This window comes from Eublepharis macularius, chromosome 11 (genome assembly GCF_028583425.1).
Source record: "Eublepharis macularius isolate TG4126 chromosome 11, MPM_Emac_v1.0, whole genome shotgun sequence".
NCBI classification, from domain to species: Eukaryota; Metazoa; Chordata; class Lepidosauria; order Squamata; family Eublepharidae; genus Eublepharis; species Eublepharis macularius.
Window position 1 is genome coordinate 12,005,375 of NC_072800.1, and position 18,352 is coordinate 12,023,726.

At 55.8% G+C, this 18,352-nt stretch overlaps 1 protein-coding gene across 1 annotated transcript; it reads left to right on the forward strand.

Annotated features, from left to right (window-relative positions):
• The first annotated feature begins 839 nt into the window (after nt 1-839).
• LOC129337773 (uncharacterized) lies at nt 840-1,802 on the forward strand. The gene has a single exon (XM_054991723.1). It carries the CDS (start codon nt 840-842, stop codon nt 1,800-1,802), a length of 963 nt encoding a protein of 320 aa, XP_054847698.1.
• The last annotated feature ends 16,550 nt before the right edge of the window (nt 1,803-18,352 follow it).

Here is an 18,352-nt window from a genome sequence, read left to right on the forward strand (position 1 = left end):
GGATGAGGGCTCTCGTTTCCTCGTCAGACCAGGGGGCGGCCTTTGCCTTCTTGCCTCGGGCCGCCGGGACCACCGAGAGTCCGGCACCGGTGCAGGACGTGGGGCTGGTGCTGAGGGTGATCAAGAGAGGCAGACTGCTTGCGGGTTCGGGAGGCGCGGTGGAGTCCATGTTGCGGTTGGCCGTTCTGGGTGTCCTTTGCTGGGCTCGGGAGCAACAAACGATCGTCAACGGCGGTCTTCGCGGTCAGTTTCGGGCTGCCTTTACAGTAAGTTGGAGGGGGGCGCGACGCTGACGTGGCCGGCAGGGGACCAATCGCCTGTCGACTCGCTGCAAGAGACGGCTGCTCGAGAGCGTCTGGGCGTCACACTCGCGCGGCATTGGACAGTGTCGGCCACGTCACGAGGGGGCGGGGGGGCGGACGTCTAAGGAGAAGGGGCCGTTGTGGGGCGGGAACCGTTGCGGTCGCCGTCACGCCATGGCGCCCGCTCACGGGAAGAGGAGCAGCAGGGGCCAGCCGCCGAGAGAAACACTCCGTGCCTTTGCGGTCGCGCTCTCCTTGTTCGCGCGGTCGGTCATCCGCTCTACGGCTGCCACAGCTGACACTGTGGCCCTGCTCGGGAGGCGGCTGGGAGAGGAAGTTAACGGCCGCCGCGCGCGACAAAGAAGAAGACTGCGGCAGTTGGTGGCAACACTTGCGTCCGTGGAGGAGATGGCGCAGTGCTTCATTGTTGCTTTCCCGCCGAGGAAGGCATGGGTGCTTCCCCGGGCATGCCCTCACTGGTGGCCGTGGTGGGAGCGCTACGAGTTCAGTGACGGGCAGTGGCTGCAGCAGTTCAGAATGCGACGTGCCACGTTCGAGTACATTGTTGGGGAGCTTCGCGAAGATCTCGTCCGCGAGACGACCCACATGCGCGACCCAGTCCCTCCCGAGGAGATGATCGCCATCACCATCTGGAAGCTTGCCACGGGAACCACAAACTCCGCGACACTGCCCGCATTTGGCCGTGGCGTCTCTACCGTCTGCGGGATATTCGACGAGGTCTGCGAGCTCATCGCTGCAAAGCTGACCGAGAAGTGGATCTGCATCGATTACCTCGAGGACATTATCTCCGGGTTCGAGGAGAGGGGATTCCCCAATGCCTGGGGCGCCGTGGACGGGACACACATCGAGATCCGTTCTCCGCCTTTCTCTGGGGACAAGTACATCAACCGCAAGGGATACTGCTCCATGATTCTCCAGGCGGTGGTGGACAGCGATGCACGATTCCTGGACATTTTTGTGGGCTTCCCGGGAAGGGCGCACGACGCGCGTGTGCTCCGTAACTCGCCCCTTTTCAAGAGACTCGAGGATGGCGCCCGTCGCCCGAAGCGGCCGGTCACTCTGGAGGGGGTCACATTCGACCCGGTAATCATCGGGGACCCCGCCTATCCTCTTCGGCCCTGGCTCATGAAGCCCTATCCGGCGCCATCAACGCGCGCCCAGGAGCGCTTTAACTACAGACTGAGCCGGGCGCGCATGAGTGTGGAACGCTCGTTCGGAATTCTGAAAAATCGCTGGCTTTATTTACAGCGGCCCCTACTTGTCAGCGAGCGCCTCATGGTCGCGGTAATCACCACCTGCTGCATCCTTCACAACATTTGCCTCTCGCGCGGGGACATCGTTTACGGGCCGTTCCCGCGCGAGCCGCTGATGGAGCCCGCGGATGAGCGGCCGCAGATTCCCTGGTCCGAGGCCGCTCTTACCGCGCGGGCAGTATCGATTCGTGCCGCCATAAGTGCGCACTTCCAGCATGGCCGATAATCCAATAAAGCTGTGACCGGTACAGCCGGTTTCAGACTGTGTGTCTCTATCCAGGGCGGGGGGTGGGATGGTGGTGAGGCGGGCGGAGGGACAGCATCTGTGTGTTTGGGCGAGCACGGGGGAGGGGGGCCGCGTCGAAGGTGGTGGTGGGCGGGGGGCGGGCGGGCGGAGGAACAGCATCTGTGTGTTTGGGCGAGCACGGGGGAGGGTGGCCGGGTCGAAGGACTGCTCTTTGGTGCCTTTCGGTGCCGTTTTAGGCAGAGGACCCCATGGGCACGAGGATAGAACGACGGTTTTGTGCTCATGGGGATCCTCGCTCGATCCTGGGCGACCCATCACGTTCGCGGTTTTTTTGTTTATTGCCGGGGAGGGGCCTCTAGAGGCTTGGCTGGTGCTTGGACCGCCCGCCTGACCGGAGTTAGGGCAACCCTCTACATGCTCTGACTTTTATTTTTCAAGAGATCGTGCTGTTGCAGCCTGGCGGTTGCTCTGGCCTGGGGGCGGGAACCGCTTCGAGTTGGGGCTCACACGGCATACCCCGGGTTTGGTTTGATGTGTGTTCCCTATCCCCAGGTCCCATTCCGACCGGTGCATACAAATGGAAAGAGGCACACAAAAAAAAAAACCATCATGGAAGACTTCACCCCAAAATGTGTCTCAACCTATAATGATGTTTAAAATCGTCTCTTGCTAAGCAAAGTCCAGCTCCTGGGTAGCCGTTCTTAAAATTACCCCACCCCAAAATTGCTTCTAGTCTGGCTTTCACTAGATTCCAACAATTTCCTGAAACTTTATATACCATTGATAAATATCTAGCAGTCACTCTTTATAACACCTAATGAGTTCATTGCGCTGTTTGGTCACCTGAATTAAACATGACCCCCTCATAGGGTTGCGGCAAACTGTTGTGTGTGTGTGTGTGTGTGTGTGTGTGTGTGCGCGCGTGCATGTGACATTTTGGTTTAATAAAACAACTATAAAGAATTGGCTCAACTGCATGAGGAAATCATATTTTCTTTGGGCAGAATCTCCCACATTTGGTGACATGGAAAACCAGCAGACTCCTCACTAAAGGCAAATCTGGAAGCTGCTTGCAGGGAGAGTTTTCACAGGAAGGGCCCGGGGGGAGCCTTGACTGTGCTCTGGGCCGGGAGCGGGAGCACACGCCTGGGATATTTTCCGGGGAATAATACAGAGGGGACCCTGGTTGGCAGGCCTGGGAGCAGGGACACAGAGCTGGGATTACTGGGGGTGGCACATACAGCCTACTGGGCTTCGCTTTGTGTGCGCCTTTCAGGATGCCTGGTGCTCTGCTAATGTCCTTTACCAAGAGATCGGGAGGGTTGCGTGAGGGCCCTCCCTTATTCAGAGCCAAATTCGAAGGCCAGGCTATTGGATCTTTAGTCTAATCCGGCCTGGTCCGGGCATTGCCGCACAAAATTTAACCACAAAGGAGTGCAATGGTGAGAGTCCCGGTTCCACGTGGAATCGGGGCCCTCCACCACCCTGCCGGCCACAGTGTGGCAGCAGGGCCATGTGGGATTTCGGCGGCGCCCATGGAGATGTGGCGACTACGCCGCCAGCACACCACGCAGCGATCGTGACGTTTCAGTCATGGTGGGCGCCAAGGCAAACCGCAATCCAGCCTCTCCGCAGCCTTGTGAAAGCCCAGGTGTGCTTGCAGCGGGGAAAGAATGTGCTGACTGTGCCTGCTCCTGCCCGGCGCCCGCCCAACCATTGCAGCTACTCTGCTCCCATGCTCTCTGCTCTCAATTTACATACGAATAAGCGGGTTGGCCAGCCAGTCATCCAGGCTCCGCTCCACCCACAGGACTTCCCCACCCAGGCCTACTCATGGTGATGGCTTGCCCATTGTCTGCGCCCTTCCTTTTGTCACTGTTTTGTCGGGCCCCCGCGGGGGCCCTAAGCGTTGTTTCGTCTCAGCAGAAGCTGAGTTCATGGGTGGGCATATGACCGCAAGCATTTTTCGAGCTCGCGAGAAACCCTGCTCCACGTGGAAACGGGGCTCTCACCAAACCGCCACATTGCGCGGCGGTCGAACTTGGCTCTGAATAAAGAAGTCGCCCTCATATTCCCGGTTTTATCGCCCACAGGCTCCATCCCAGCCCTCTTGCGGTCAGGTCACGGGTGCTCGACGCTGCGTGGCGGATGCCAAGTTTCAGCATCGGGCGAAGACGAGGGGATGGTGCTTGGTCGGTTATGGGCTGAAAAGCCTTACTTTTCGGGGCGCACACCGGTTAAATACCGGCAGTACCGGGCGGATAGGCGTGCACAATAGGAAAAATCTGCATATTCCTTCCCAGCCTGCCGTTTCTCGGGGCAGGGGGAGGACTTTCCCCACCACTGTTCCAACGGAGCAGGTTTCGTTCGGGGGATCAAATGGGCGCGCGGCAAGAGGGATGGCTTTGAGTCCATTGTGATCCCCGTTCGATCCTTGCCTGGCCCGCGTTGCCTACTTCTTTTTTTCTGGGGCCCAAGTTGCTGTGCAGGCAGTGTGATTTGCACATGTTTCCGCGACAGGCATGCCCTGGCCGCGCCCCGGGGACCTCTCTTTTGTCCTTCAGATCACTCCTGCGAGAAAACACTAGCCTCTCATTGAATTTGAACGACTGGCCAGCCGCGGCCTCTGTTCTCCAAATCTTCCTTGTGTCCTGTCCTGCTTCTCCCTCCCTGCCCCCCCCCCCGATCTCAACATGGAGGACACAGGCCACTTCGGGGAGACTTGGCGAAGGACTCCCCAAACCCCCCTGCCGTTTCTGTTCTCCTGACTTTGTGTTTGAGGCACAATTATAGGACTTGCAGGAGAGATTTGCCTTGTGCCAAGAGTGGCGGAGGGTTTCCGGTGAGGCCTGCCGCGGGGCTCCACCCTGAATAAGCGACCTGGCACCTGGTTCCAACAGAGCAGGTTTCGTTTGTGGGATTCAATGGGCGCGCGGCAGGCCCCGTGGGGGCAGGTTTTGCATGTTCTCCTCTCAGGGCCCCAAGTTGGTTTGCGGGCCGTTTCATTTGCACATGTTTGCGCGACAGGCATGTATTCGACGCGCCCCAAGCGCCACTCCTTTGTCCTTCATATTTCCCTTTTGTGCGATGCAAGGGTGAAGTCATCCGATGTTAAGATGCGCTCTGCCTCCCCCCCCCTGAATTCCCTCCCCGAAGGTCGCAGCCGAAATATGCATGCTATCAGAGGGGGCTGCCGCACAGGAGTCCCGTAGAGCAACAAGCAGGAAGGCCTGCTTAGTGCCCTGGGACTCCTTGTTCGAGCCCCGCATCGCCGCCCGCCCGGCCCGCCTCCCTTTTTCGCGTCTGCTGAGACCGACGGGTGGGAACCGCGCTGGCGGCCGCCGGTGTCCCCATGAATTTTTCACCGACCGGGGGGGGGGGCGCGACCTGCGAGATCACTCCTGCGAGAAAACACTAGCCTCTCATTGAATTTGTACGACTGGCCAGCCGCGGCCTCTGTTCTCCAAATCTTCCTTGTGTCCTGTCCTGCTTCTCCCTCCCTGCCCCCCCCCCCCGATCTCAACATGGAGGACACAGGCCACTTCGGGGAGACTTGGCTAAGGAGTCCCCAAACCCCCCTGCCCCCCCTCATGTGTCAATATTGAGCCAGAAAAGGGTTTGCTCCAGGCCTCCCCTGCCTGTGGAGACACGGCAGGGCCGTGCATGGCTCTTCCCAGCCATGGCCCAGCGGAGAAAGGAGCAGCCCTGCCAGATCTGTGTTCCTTCCCCCCCCCCCCCCGCCCAAATCCAGGGTGCTGGTTCCAGGCCCTTTGGCCAGATCACCCCCCAGGTGTGCCCTGGACCTCATGTGTCAATATTGAGCCAGAAAGGGGTTTGCTCCAGGCCTCCCCTGCCTGGGGAGACACGGCAGGGCCTTGCATGGCTCTTCCCAGCCATGGGCCGGAGGAGAAAGGAGCAACCCTGCCAGATCTGTGTTCCTTCCCACCCCCCGCCCAAATCCAGGGTGCTGGTTCCAGGCCCTTTGGCCAGATTTGCACATGTTTCCGCGACAGGCATGCCCTGGCCGCGCCCTGGGGACCTCTCTTTTGTCCTTCAGATCACTCCTGCGAGAAAACACTAGCCTCTCATTGAATTTGTACGACTGGCCAGCCGCGGCCTCTGTTCTCCAAATCTTCCTTGTGTCCTGTCCTGCTTCTCCCTCCCTGCCCCCCCCCCGATCTCAACATGGAGGACACAGGCCACTTCGGGGAGACTTGGCTAAGGAGTCCCCAAACCCCCCTGCCCCCCCTCATGTGTCAATATTGAGCCAGAAAAGGGTTTGCTCCAGGCCTCCCCTGCCTGTGGAGACACGGCAGGGCCGTGCATGGCTCTTCCCAGCCATGGCCCAGCGGAGAAAGGAGCAGCCCTGCCAGATCTGTGTTCCTTCCCACCCACCCCCCCGCCCAAATCCAGGGTGCTGGTTCCAGGCCCTTTGGCCAGATCACCCCCCAGGTGTGCCCTGGACCTCATGTGTCAATATTGAGCCAGAAAGGGGTTTGCTCCAGGCCTCCCCTGCCTGGGGAGACACGGCAGGGCCTTGCATGGCTCTTCCCAGCCATGGGCCGGAGGAGAAAGGAGCAACCCTGCCAGATCTGTGTTCCTTCCCACCCCCCGCCCAAATCCAGGGTGCTGGTTCCAGGCCCTTTGGCCAGATTTGCACATGTTTCCGCGACAGGCATGCCCTGGCCGCGCCCTGGGGACCTCTCTTTTGTCCTTCAGATCACTCCTGCGAGAAAACACTAGCCTCTCATTGAATTTGTACGACTGCCCAGCCGCGGCCTCTGTTCTCCAAATCTTCCTTGTGTCCTGTCCTGCTTCTCCCTCCCTGCCCCCCCCCGATCTCAACATGGAGGACACAGGCCACTTCGGGGAGACTTGGCTAAGGAGTCCCCAAACCCCCCTGCCCCCCCTCATGTGTCAATATTGAGCCAGAAAAGGGTTTGCTCCAGGCCTCCCCTGCCTGTGGAGACACGGCAGGGCCGTGCATGGCTCTTCCCAGCCATGGCCCAGCGGAGAAAGGAGCAGCCCTGCCAGATCTGTGTTCCTTCCCCCCCCCCCCCGCCCAAATCCAGGGTGCTGGTTCCAGGCCCTTTGGCCAGATCACCCCCCAGGTGTGCCCTGGACCTCATGTGTCAATATTGAGCCAGAAAGGGGTTTGCTCCAGGCCTCCCCTGCCTGGGGAGACACGGCAGGGCCTTGCATGGCTCTTCCCAGCCATGGGCCGGAGGAGAAAGGAGCAACCCTGCCAGATCTGTGTTCCTTCCCACCCCCCGCCCAAATCCAGGGTGCTGGTTCCAGGCCCTTTGGCCAGATTTGCACATGTTTCCGCGACAGGCATGCCCTGGCCGCGCCCTGGGGACCTCTCTTTTGTCCTTCAGATCACTCCTGCGAGAAAACACTAGCCTCTCATTGAATTTGTACGACTGGCCAGCCGCGGCCTCTGTTCTCCAAATCTTCCTTGTGTCCTGTCCTGCTTCTCCCTCCCTGCCCCCCCCCGATCTCAACATGGAGGACACAGGCCACTTCGGGGAGACTTGGCTAAGGAGTCCCCAAACCCCCCTGCCCCCCCTCATGTGTCAATATTGAGCCAGAAAAGGGTTTGCTCCAGGCCTCCCCTGCCTGTGGAGACACGGCAGGGCCGTGCATGGCTCTTCCCAGCCATGGCCCAGCGGAGAAAGGAGCAGCCCTGCCAGATCTGTGTTCCTTCCCACCCCCCCCCCCCGCCCAAATCCAGGGTGCTGGTTCCAGGCCCTTTGGCCAGATCACCCCCCAGGTGTGCCCTGGACCTCATGTGTCAATATTGAGCCAGAAAGGGGTTTGCTCCAGGCCTCCCCTGCCTGGGGAGACACGGCAGGGCCTTGCATGGCTCTTCCCAGCCATGGGCCGGAGGAGAAAGGAGCAACCCTGCCAGATCTGTGTTCCTTCCCACCCCCCGCCCAAATCCAGGGTGCTGGTTCCAGGCCCTTTGGCCAGATTTGCACATGTTTCCGCGACAGGCATGCCCTGGCCGCGCCCTGGGGACCTCTCTTTTGTCCTTCAGATCACTCCTGCGAGAAAACACTAGCCTCTCATTGAATTTGTACGACTGGCCAGCCGCGGCCTCTGTTCTCCAAATCTTCCTTGTGTCCTGTCCTGCTTCTCCCTCCCTGCCCCCCCCCGATCTCAACATGGAGGACACAGGCCACTTCAGGGAGACTTGGCTAAGGAGTCCCCAAACCCCCCTGCCCCCCCTCATGTGTCAATATTGAGCCAGAAAAGGGTTTGCTCCAGGCCTCCCCTGCCTGTGGAGACACGGCAGGGCCGTGCATGGCTCTTCCCAGCCATAGCCCAGCGGAGAAAGGAGCAGCCCTGCCAGATCTGTGTTCCTTCCCCCCCCCCCGCCCAAATCCAGGGTGCTGGTTCCAGGCCCTTTGGCCAGATCACCCCCCAGGTGTGCCCTGGACCTCATGTGTCAATATTGAGCCAGAAAGGGGTTTGCTCCAGGCCTCCCCTGCCTGGGGAGACACGGCAGGGCCTTGCATGGCTCTTCCCAGCCATGGGCCGGAGGAGAAAGGAGCAACCCTGCCAGATCTGTGTTCCTTCCCACCCCCCGCCCAAATCCAGGGTGCTGGTTCCAGGCCCTTTGGCCAGATTTGCACATGTTTCCGCGACAGGCATGCCCTGGCCGCGCCCTGGGGACCTCTCTTTTGTCCTTCAGATCACTCCTGCGAGAAAACACTAGCCTCTCATTGAATTTGTACGACTGGCCAGCCGCGGCCTCTGTTCTCCAAATCTTCCTTGTGTCCTGTCCTGCTTCTCCCTCCCTGCCCCCCCCCCCCCGATCTCAACATGGAGGACACAGGCCACTTCGGGGAGACTTGGCTAAGGAGTCCCCAAACCCCCCTGCCCCCCCTCATGTGTCAATATTGAGCCAGAAAAGGGTTTGCTCCAGGCCTCCCCTGCCTGTGGAGACACGGCAGGGCCGTGCATGGCTCTTCCCAGCCATGGCCCAGCGGAGAAAGGAGCAGCCCTGCCAGATCTGTGTTCCTTCCCACCCCCCCCCCCGCCCAAATCCAGGGTGCTGGTTCCAGGCCCTTTGGCCAGATCACCCCCCAGGTGTGCCCTGGACCTCATGTGTCAATATTGAGCCAGAAAGGGGTTTGCTCCAGGCCTCCCCTGCCTGGGGAGACACGGCAGGGCCTTGCATGGCTCTTCCCAGCCATGGGCCGGAGGAGAAAGGAGCAACCCTGCCAGATCTGTGTTCCTTCCCACCCCCCGCCCAAATCCAGGGTGCTGGTTCCAGGCCCTTTGGCCAGATTTGCACATGTTTCCGCGACAGGCATGCCCTGGCCGCGCCCTGGGGACCTCTCTTTTGTCCTTCAGATCACTCCTGCGAGAAAACACTAGCCTCTCATTGAATTTGTACGACTGGCCAGCCGCGGCCTCTGTTCTCCAAATCTTCCTTGTGTCCTGTCCTGCTTCTCCCTCCCTGCCCCCCCCCCCGATCTCAACATGGAGGACACTGGCCACTTCGGGGAGACTTGGCTAAGGAGTCCCCAAACCCCCTGCCCCCCCTCATGTGTCAATATTGAGCCAGAAAAGGGTTTGCTCCAGGCCTCCCCTGCCTGTGGAGACACGGCAGGGCCGTGCATGGCTCTTCCCAGCCATAGCCCAGCGGAGAAAGGAGCAGCCCTGCCAGATCTGTGTTCCTTCCCCCCCCCCGCCCAAATCCAGGGTGCTGGTTCCAGGCCCTTTGGCCAGATCACCCCCCAGGTGTGCCCTGGACCTCATGTGTCAATATTGAGCCAGAAAGGGGTTTGCTCCAGGCCTCCCCTGCCTGGGGAGACACGGCAGGGCCTTGCATGGCTCTTCCCAGCCATGGGCCGGAGGAGAAAGGAGCAACCCTGCCAGATCTGTGTTCCTTCCCACCCCCCGCCCAAATCCAGGGTGCTGGTTCCAGGCCCTTTGGCCAGATTTGCACATGTTTCCGCGACAGGCATGCCCTGGCCGCGCCCTGGGGACCTCTCTTTTGTCCTTCAGATCACTCCTGCGAGAAAACACTAGCCTCTCATTGAATTTGTACGACTGGCCAGCCGCGGCCTCTGTTCTCCAAATCTTCCTTGTGTCCTGTCCTGCTTCTCCCTCCCTGCCCCCCCCCCGATCTCAACATGGAGGACACAGGCCACTTCGGGGAGACTTGGCTAAGGAGTCCCCAAACCCCCCTGCCCCCCCTCATGTGTCAATATTGAGCCAGAAAAGGGTTTGCTCCAGGCCTCCCCTGCCTGTGGAGACACGGCAGGGCCGTGCATGGCTCTTCCCAGCCATGGCCCAGCGGAGAAAGGAGCAGCCCTGCCAGATCTGTGTTCCTTCCCACCCCACCCCCCGCCCAAATCCAGGGTGCTGGTTCCAGGCCCTTTGGCCAGATCACCCCCCAGGTGTGCCCTGGACCTCATGTGTCAATATTGAGCCAGAAAGGGGTTTGCTCCAGGCCTCCCCTGCCTGGGGAGACACGGCAGGGCCTTGCATGGCTCTTCCCAGCCATGGGCCGGAGGAGAAAGGAGCAACCCTGCCAGATCTGTGTTCCTTCCCACCCCCCGCCCAAATCCAGGGTGCTGGTTCCAGGCCCTTTGGCCAGATTTGCACATGTTTCCGCGACAGGCATGCCCTGGCCGCGCCCTGGGGACCTCTCTTTTGTCCTTCAGATCACTCCTGCGAGAAAACACTAGCCTCTCATTGAATTTGTACGACTGGCCAGCCGCGGCCTCTGTTCTCCAAATCCTGGACCTCATGTGTCAATATTGAGCCAGAAAACGTTATACCTCAGCCTCCCTTCCCCCCAAATCCAAGTTGTGTGTGTGTTCCAGCCCCCCGGCAAGAGCACCCTCCAGGCTTCCCCAGCACCTTCTGTTTAAAGACTATCCCAGAAAATGGGTTCCCAAAACATGCAGACATGCTCAAAGCGCAACCCGTTTCCGGATCCAGGACATGTGTATTCAGTGTGCGGAGCCTGTTAAGTTTAAACAAAGCTTTATTTTGCCGACAGACAGGGCTCACCATGGCAGGCGGGAACCCCAGGCCCCCTGTGTCCATTCACTCAACTGTCCATCGAGCCAGACGGCCCCCCCCTTCGACGGCCAAGCACCTGGGCAAAGCTCGGGACACGCGAGAATGCCCTCACTCTTTTTGGCGAGGGTGGACGCGGGGTCGAAGTCCCAAGCTCTTCGCGGAGTTGCTCGGGTGCGTGCGGTCTTCCACGCTGAGTTGCCGTGAGAAAGGCGGCAGGAGACATCCCACCATCCAGCAGGTCAATCTCCTCCTCCTCCTCCTCCTCTTCCTTCCCCGCAGTGGGGCCTGCTGGCGGGAAACCAATTGGAATGCAATAAGCAGTCTTTGCCCCGACCAACCATACCACTGAGCATTGTGGAAACACCGACCAAAGCCCCCATCTAGGCGCCCTCTGTCGACCCAACAGTGACCTCGCAGCGCCCAGTGGGCCGCCATTAGCCACTTACTCCAAAACTGGTCCCGGCGTGCCTGGATTCTCTCATGGGCCAACCCCACAGCCTCCATCCGTCGCTCGGTGTCACTGGCTGAAAGACAGGCGGTGTAACGATTAAGGAATTTCAATCGATTGGTGATGCCCATCCCCAAACCTGCAAGCCGTGTGTCCCTTCTCCCTGGCAATCGCCACCCCCAGCCTTCCCCAGCACCTCTTCTGTCATATTGGGGGATGACCGGGCCCGCTTCTCTACTGACCGTAAAATTGTCTGGACACGCTTCTCGCCCGACCTATGCCGAGTGCAAAAGTGGAACTTGCCCGGGCATGCTGCCGGCCAAGCCCATGCTCCGCTTTAGCCAGCTAGGCCTAGAGAGGAGAAAGGAGCAAGCCTGCAAGCTATGTGGACCCTCCCCAACCATGAGTGCTATGTGCGTCCCATCTCCCTGACAGTTCCCCGCTCCAGGCTGCACCAGGACACACAGCGTGCATATCCGCTGGACTCTTGTTGGTCATATTGGGACGTGTCCGCGCACGCTGCTGGCCCAGCCCATGCTCCCCTTTAGCCAGCTAGGCCTCAAAGGAGAAGGGAGCAAGCCCGCAAGCTGTGCGGCCCCTCCCCAAACATGCGAGCCGTGTGTCCCTTCTCCCTGGCAAGAGCCACCAGTAGCCTTCGCCAGCACCTTTTGTTGACCTATCCCCAGCACCCAGAGTATAAAAGTGGAACTTGCCCGGGCACGCTGCGAGGCCGCAGGCCAATGTCCCCCTTTGGCCAGCTAGGCCTCAGTGGAGAACAGAGCAAGCCTTCCAGCTGTGCGTACCATCCTCAAACATGAGCGCTGTGTTTCCCAGCTCTCTGGCAGCTCGGCCTGCGCCTGGCGCCACACAATCGGCTGTACAGTTGGTTTGTTGATGTAATATTGCCTCTGACAAGCAGAGCTGCAACCTTTTGTTTATGTTCACTTCTGTATCACCATCAATTGCTGACCATAATCATTATAACCATTAGATATCATTTTAATATTTCACAGTTTATTCAATCCTGTTAAGAGCAAGCACAAAAAAATCAGCTCTTTAAAAGTTCTCCTTTTGGAGGTTGGGTGTATAAAAAACATATAAAACCTGCATTGGTACTGCTGCATAGTCCTTTACCTAACCTCTTTCCAAAGTGCAGAATCTTGTGATCTCAATCACATTCTTCAGATGGTAGATGCTAAAATAGCATGCCACACTCCAGAACTTCCTATATAGCAAAATGCACACAAAAGGTTTAACACTGGAAGCTCTCTATCTTGCTTCAGGAGGTAGAACCATGCAGGCAATGTACTGTGCACTGAGCCCGGCTTCTACTGAAATCAATAGAAATGCTTTTCTAGGTTGTGGGACACTTGGGTGCAGACAGGATTTCTAGAACTCAGAGGAGAACCTAACTTTGGAGTGCTGACCAGCCAAATACCAGCTGGTAGAGCTGTGACTGACCCAAGGCCATGCAGCTGGCTTCAAGTGGAGGGGTGGGGATTCAAACCTGGTTCTCCAGATTAGAATCCCGTGGCTCCTAACCGCGCTGTGCGGCCGCAGGCCAATGTCCCCCTTTGGCCAGCTAGGCGTCAGAGGAGAACAGAGCCGGCTTGCAAGCCGCTAGGCTAGGCCTCAGAGGAGAATAGAGCAATAGAGCTTGGGCCGCCCAACAGAGAATATAGTTTGGGCTGCCCAAGCTCCTGGAGTTCAAAGGTGGAACATTCCTGGGCCCGCTGCAGAACACTGCACCCATCGAGGAACAGCTTCCGGGGGCCGCCGCCCACTCGTTTCTTGACAAGACTTACTTCGTGGTCGCTCGCCCAGAAACTCCTTCTCCACCATGTCGACCTCGATGTCCTCCACAACAGCGGTCAAGTTCCTGCGGACCGTGTGGGCGAGATCGACACGGTCAGGGAACAGCGACTCCAGGCGGAACGGCACCATGGTCTCCTCCGCCGCCTCCCGCTCGTGCTCCGTCAGCCCCTTTTCCTCCATGGCCGCGGCCGCCTGCTCCGCCCACTCCTCACGCCAGTTGCTTGGCACCCACTCCACCATGCTTTGCGACGATGGCGGAGGCACGTCTGGTCGGCAGGGGAAGCCTCACGAGTTTGCGGGGGTTTGCGCGGGCAAACCAACTGCACAGCCAATTGCGTTGCACCACGCGGAGGCCGAAAGCTGGTTGGTCGTAGCCGAAAAAGCGGGAATCGGAGACACCGACCAGGTCAATGCGGCAGGTCAAGAGCTGATCAAGCCCCCCCTAATTCCTGGGGCCTCTGAACGGAAAACCAGACGCAGCCGTGATGGGGTCCACCCGGAGGCACCAGGGGCAGTGCGCCCCTGGATTTTTGGCAAGAAAATTTTTTTTGACAGACATGTCTTAGACCTCGCCCGTGCACTCCCCCCAAGCCCTGGGCGGGCCCTGGGATTTCGGACAGTCCCGTGTGTGTTTCTCACAAACATGTTCCCCCCTCCCCAAGTGAAGACATGTCTGTGTTTGCCTGTGTTTGTCAAAGGCATGCCCTCCCCCAGTGGACAAGCACCAACCAACGGACAGGGCCCCCCGCCCCGCTTCGAAGCCCTCAGGCAGCCGGGCAAGATCCCGGAGTGCGGGGGGGAGCCAGGGGGGCCATCTCTGACACGAAGCCAAACAGTCATCCAATCTTTTGAGGCCCGCGTTGGAGGCCCCCGGACCAGTCCATTGCGCGTCACCTGCTCGCTCGCAAGCTGCAGGCAATAGCGCCATCTAGCAGTCATTGAGAGGTCCACAGCCCCCGGGATGGTAAAAATAGCCGCTCTGTTCTGGGAACTCGCTGGTCGTCAGGAGGGGCACGTGCAGACGCGGACACACAATCACAGGTCTGGTTCGGGCAGGACACGCGCCGAAATTCTGAAACAGCCACGGGCGGGCCGAAACAGACGGGAGCGCGGACACGTGCGCAACCACGTGTAGTTCTTAACGTGTGTTTCGGCTCCTACTTTCCAGTTAGTTTAGGGAAGCCTAGGGATTTATGTTGGTACTCAGATTCCCAACCAGTGCAGTTATTCTGATACACATTCCAGACTTCTTTGTGTTGCTAACCTGCAAATACAGGGCTGGATCCAGCTAATTTTTTCACTCAGTTCTCACCCCACTTCAGTCCCCATCCCACATGTCTTTTGTGTCCTTGAGCCCCACCAGAGCCATTTTTGATAGCCTTTTCCACCAGCAGAAAAGCGGGTTGGATCCAACCCACTGAACGTGAAGCACCTCTCTCGGGCTCCAAGACCCCCTCCCCCAAAATGGAGGCGGGCCTCTTTGAGAAGAGTCTGAGGGCTGGTAGACCTTGTTAAGAGCTTGGGATATGGGACCACAGTTCTTGATACTGGTTATTGGTATTTGTCAAGACGCTTGACACCACACCCTGCGCACTAACAGGGCCTGAAACTTCTCCGTCTCTAGGGTTTTCCCCTTCATAATTTGTGTACGTATGTGCGCATGCCTGATGAGGATCTACTACACGCATCTGGTGTAGACTCTGGTCCGCAAAAGCTTATGCTAAAACAAAAAATTGTTTGTTCGTTTTTTGGTTAGCCAAGTTGGTATGGGGAAAAGCAAGGTATCAACATCTTGAAGTAAATAATAGTTCCGTTGTGGAGGAGGATTTCATAAAAATACAGACCCAGAGGGATTAAGGAGAACTTCAAAGGCATGCCCTCCTCTGCGTCCCGTGGAGGACCTGCTCTGAGGCTACGCACACCCTTCCTTGCCGATTCTTTTCCCAGGGTGTGGGAGAGGGGCCTTAAACAGGATTTTCTTGTGGAAAACTGGTTGGCCAGCAATCCGGCAGTGCGTCAGTGTGAGAGGCCAACGGACATTTGTGACCAGCAGTTGCAGTTCCATGTCATGAGGTTATGCAACATAAGAAATAACATATAACCCAACTGAGGATTATTCTAGAGCAAGGCAGCTTGTGGCAAAGGAGCACTTGATGGTGCAGGTGTTAAGTTGCTGGACTGGGATCTGAGAGATTCATGTTCAAATCTCTGCTAATCCATGAAGTTTGCTAGCTGGCCTTGGACCAGTCACACTCTCTTGGCTTGACCTTGCTCACAGGGTTATGGGAGAATGATATATGATGCCCCACCAGCTCTGTGGAAGAAGGGTGGGATTAAAATAGGGTTGCCAGGTTCCCCTAACCCCCCGGGAGGGAGGGAGGAGGCCCGGCAACTAAATGTTCCATTTCCTTCTCATGCATGCACAGAGCACACATGCACTCCCGGTCCGCACAATGACATCACTTCTTAGAAGTGATGGGAAGTCATGTCATCACACAGGCCACATGCCACCCAGGGAGCACTCCCTCCGCAGGGGGCTGAATTGGACCAAATTCAGGCCTGAATTTGCCTGAATCGGCGCTGCAGAGCACAGGAATATTGCTGTGCTCCACAGTGGCCCAACAGGCCCAATTCGGGCCAAATCTAGCCAGATTCAGCTGGATTTGGGTCAATTTGGGCCTGATTCAACACAATTTGGCCTGAATCCAGTCTGATTCAGGCCAAATCCGGCCTGAATCAGGCCGCTGCTGTGTGTGGGTGCGAGCCGTGCCGCCTAGGGAGCACACCCCGGGAGGTGCGTTCCTCCTCCACCAGCCAGGTAAGCAGAGGCAGGAGTAGAGTGTGGGAATGGAAGATTCCCCACCCCCAGCGGAGGCTGGTGGGCTAAAATAAACTAAAGTACTAGTTTTGACCTAGCTGTAGGTTTAATCCCTAAAACTACACCCCAAATCAGGTTTCATTTGACAAGACCATATTTCTTAGGGTATTTGGGTAGTCTAAAGGCAATATCCTGCAATGCTCATTTAAGTCTCATTCATTTCAATGGGAGAGTTTTTGTATGTACATGTATATATATATGCATGCATGTATGCAAGAATGTATGTATGTATTTTTATTATTATTTTTTTTTTTGAAAAATTTTTTATTGGATTAGACATCATTATATTTCATACTTCATACAATCAATTTCCTTTACACATCTTTATTCTAACCCCTCCCTTTCCCCCCCTTTTTGTTGACTTCCAACAGTTTTCCAACCCCTTGTCCATTTTCCCCCTACTCATATCTAACTTATTTTATCCCTTGTATATATACGTTCACTCTCTTCTAGGCTTCACTATATCAACTAAATATTACATTTCTGGCATATCATCTTTACTGGTGTCCATTTAACTTATACTCTATATTGTTTATGTAATTTCTCCATTATATAGCTATCTATCAATAATAATTAATCAGTTTAACCCAAATTCTTGATATGACTATAAACACCATATACCTTCAGCATAAGCTAATCAATTTAACTTAACTTCTATATACTTATATTTGTTCTATTTTGATTATATATTTTCTCAGTTATACAATTATCTGTCAAAAAATGAAATTACTACTTAATATAATAATCCACTAAGATAGTTGCCTAGAAATTCTCATTTAACCCCCCCTCCCCGGTAAAGTCACCCCCTCTTGTTTTATTGCATTTCAGTAGTTCTCAAACTGCCACAGTTCTCCTCCCACCTCCCATTTTTTCACCAAATATTGTTTCAGCTTCTCCCAGTCCGTGTTAAACTGTCCTGGATCAAGGTCTCCCAATTTTCTTGTCATTTTGTCCATTTCCGCCATGTACAGCAATTTGTATGTATTTTTATTATTTATAGTTCACCTTTCTCACTGAGACTTGAGACGGATTACATGGTGTGAGTCAATACGGTCAACGGCCCAGACACTGAATAACAATGCAATACAGTATGGATTGCAGAAATTTGAATACAAACAGAAATTCAAAATAGAGCTGAAAAAATGTTGAATCACGGCTTGCTCAATTAGACATGGCATATTAAATGATGCAGAAGTTATCTAGTAGGTACAAAGTAGTATAAGCCCCAAAACATCTCTGTGACCTATTTCCTTACAGTGCAGCCCTATTACCTGTGTAAGAAAGCCTTCTTGAATAATTCAGTTTTCTTGATTCAAGTGATGAAATTACACAAGACAGAATTTAAAACATAAACAATTCAGTTTATTCTTCTGTCCTTCTTCCAGCCCCTGCCCTGCCTGCTTCATGTTTCTGCCCCCCCCCTACTTTCAGCATAAAGAAAAATCCAGTCTGCTTAGGATAAGAAAAGATAAGTGCCTAAACATCAACTGCAGAACAAATGGGGCCTATTAGAAAATGACAGTAACCTTGACCTACTTTTCTTTAAATTTTTTGCATCATTTCTGGAGCTGAGTCACAAACAGATAGGGTCAAATGATAGATAAAATCCTGTGCAACATTTCCCAGTTCTGATCTAGTACATTTCTATTCCCTTCTTCCTCAGAGGTTTCCAATGCAAAACATGGAATTATCATGTCCCCATTTTATCCCCACAATAACTCTGTGAAGCAGGTTAGGTTGGGAAGCAATGACTGGCCCCATTGGGGGAAGAGCGGAGATTTGAACCTGACCATGCAATCCTGAATAAACAGCCTGCTAAGCCTCTTGATAGATTCACCATTTGCTTGCTTATGGCAGGCAAACTTCTGGCAGGACTTCTGTTTGCCCACTCCCAGAAGTGGGGGAAGAAAAACAAAGGGGTGGAGGAAGGCTCTGGCTTAGTTGCTGGGGTTGTATCCAGAAGTGACGAGTTGCTCTAGGAATAACTGGAAATTCTATGGTAAAATCATATTATTTTACCATAGAGTCACAGTGATTCTTAGAGCTACCCAGTCACTTCTGGGTTGTACCTGGAAGTACCATTGTGACATTGGCAATGTCATGCACCCCACCACCCTTTCACTGGTTGCCAGGTGAACACTGTACAATATCAAAAGAATCTCTCTTGTACAGCTCTGCCACCCACTCTTCTCTCACCAAAGCTTATTTTCTACGGATGTGATCATCCAATGTCAAACGCAGAGAGATTTTTTTGCTTTTGGTTAAAAATGTTAGAAAGAACATAGTTCTCCTATAATATGTTATTCCTCTGAGCAGTTCAAAATGAACCTCGGCCAGAGTGGC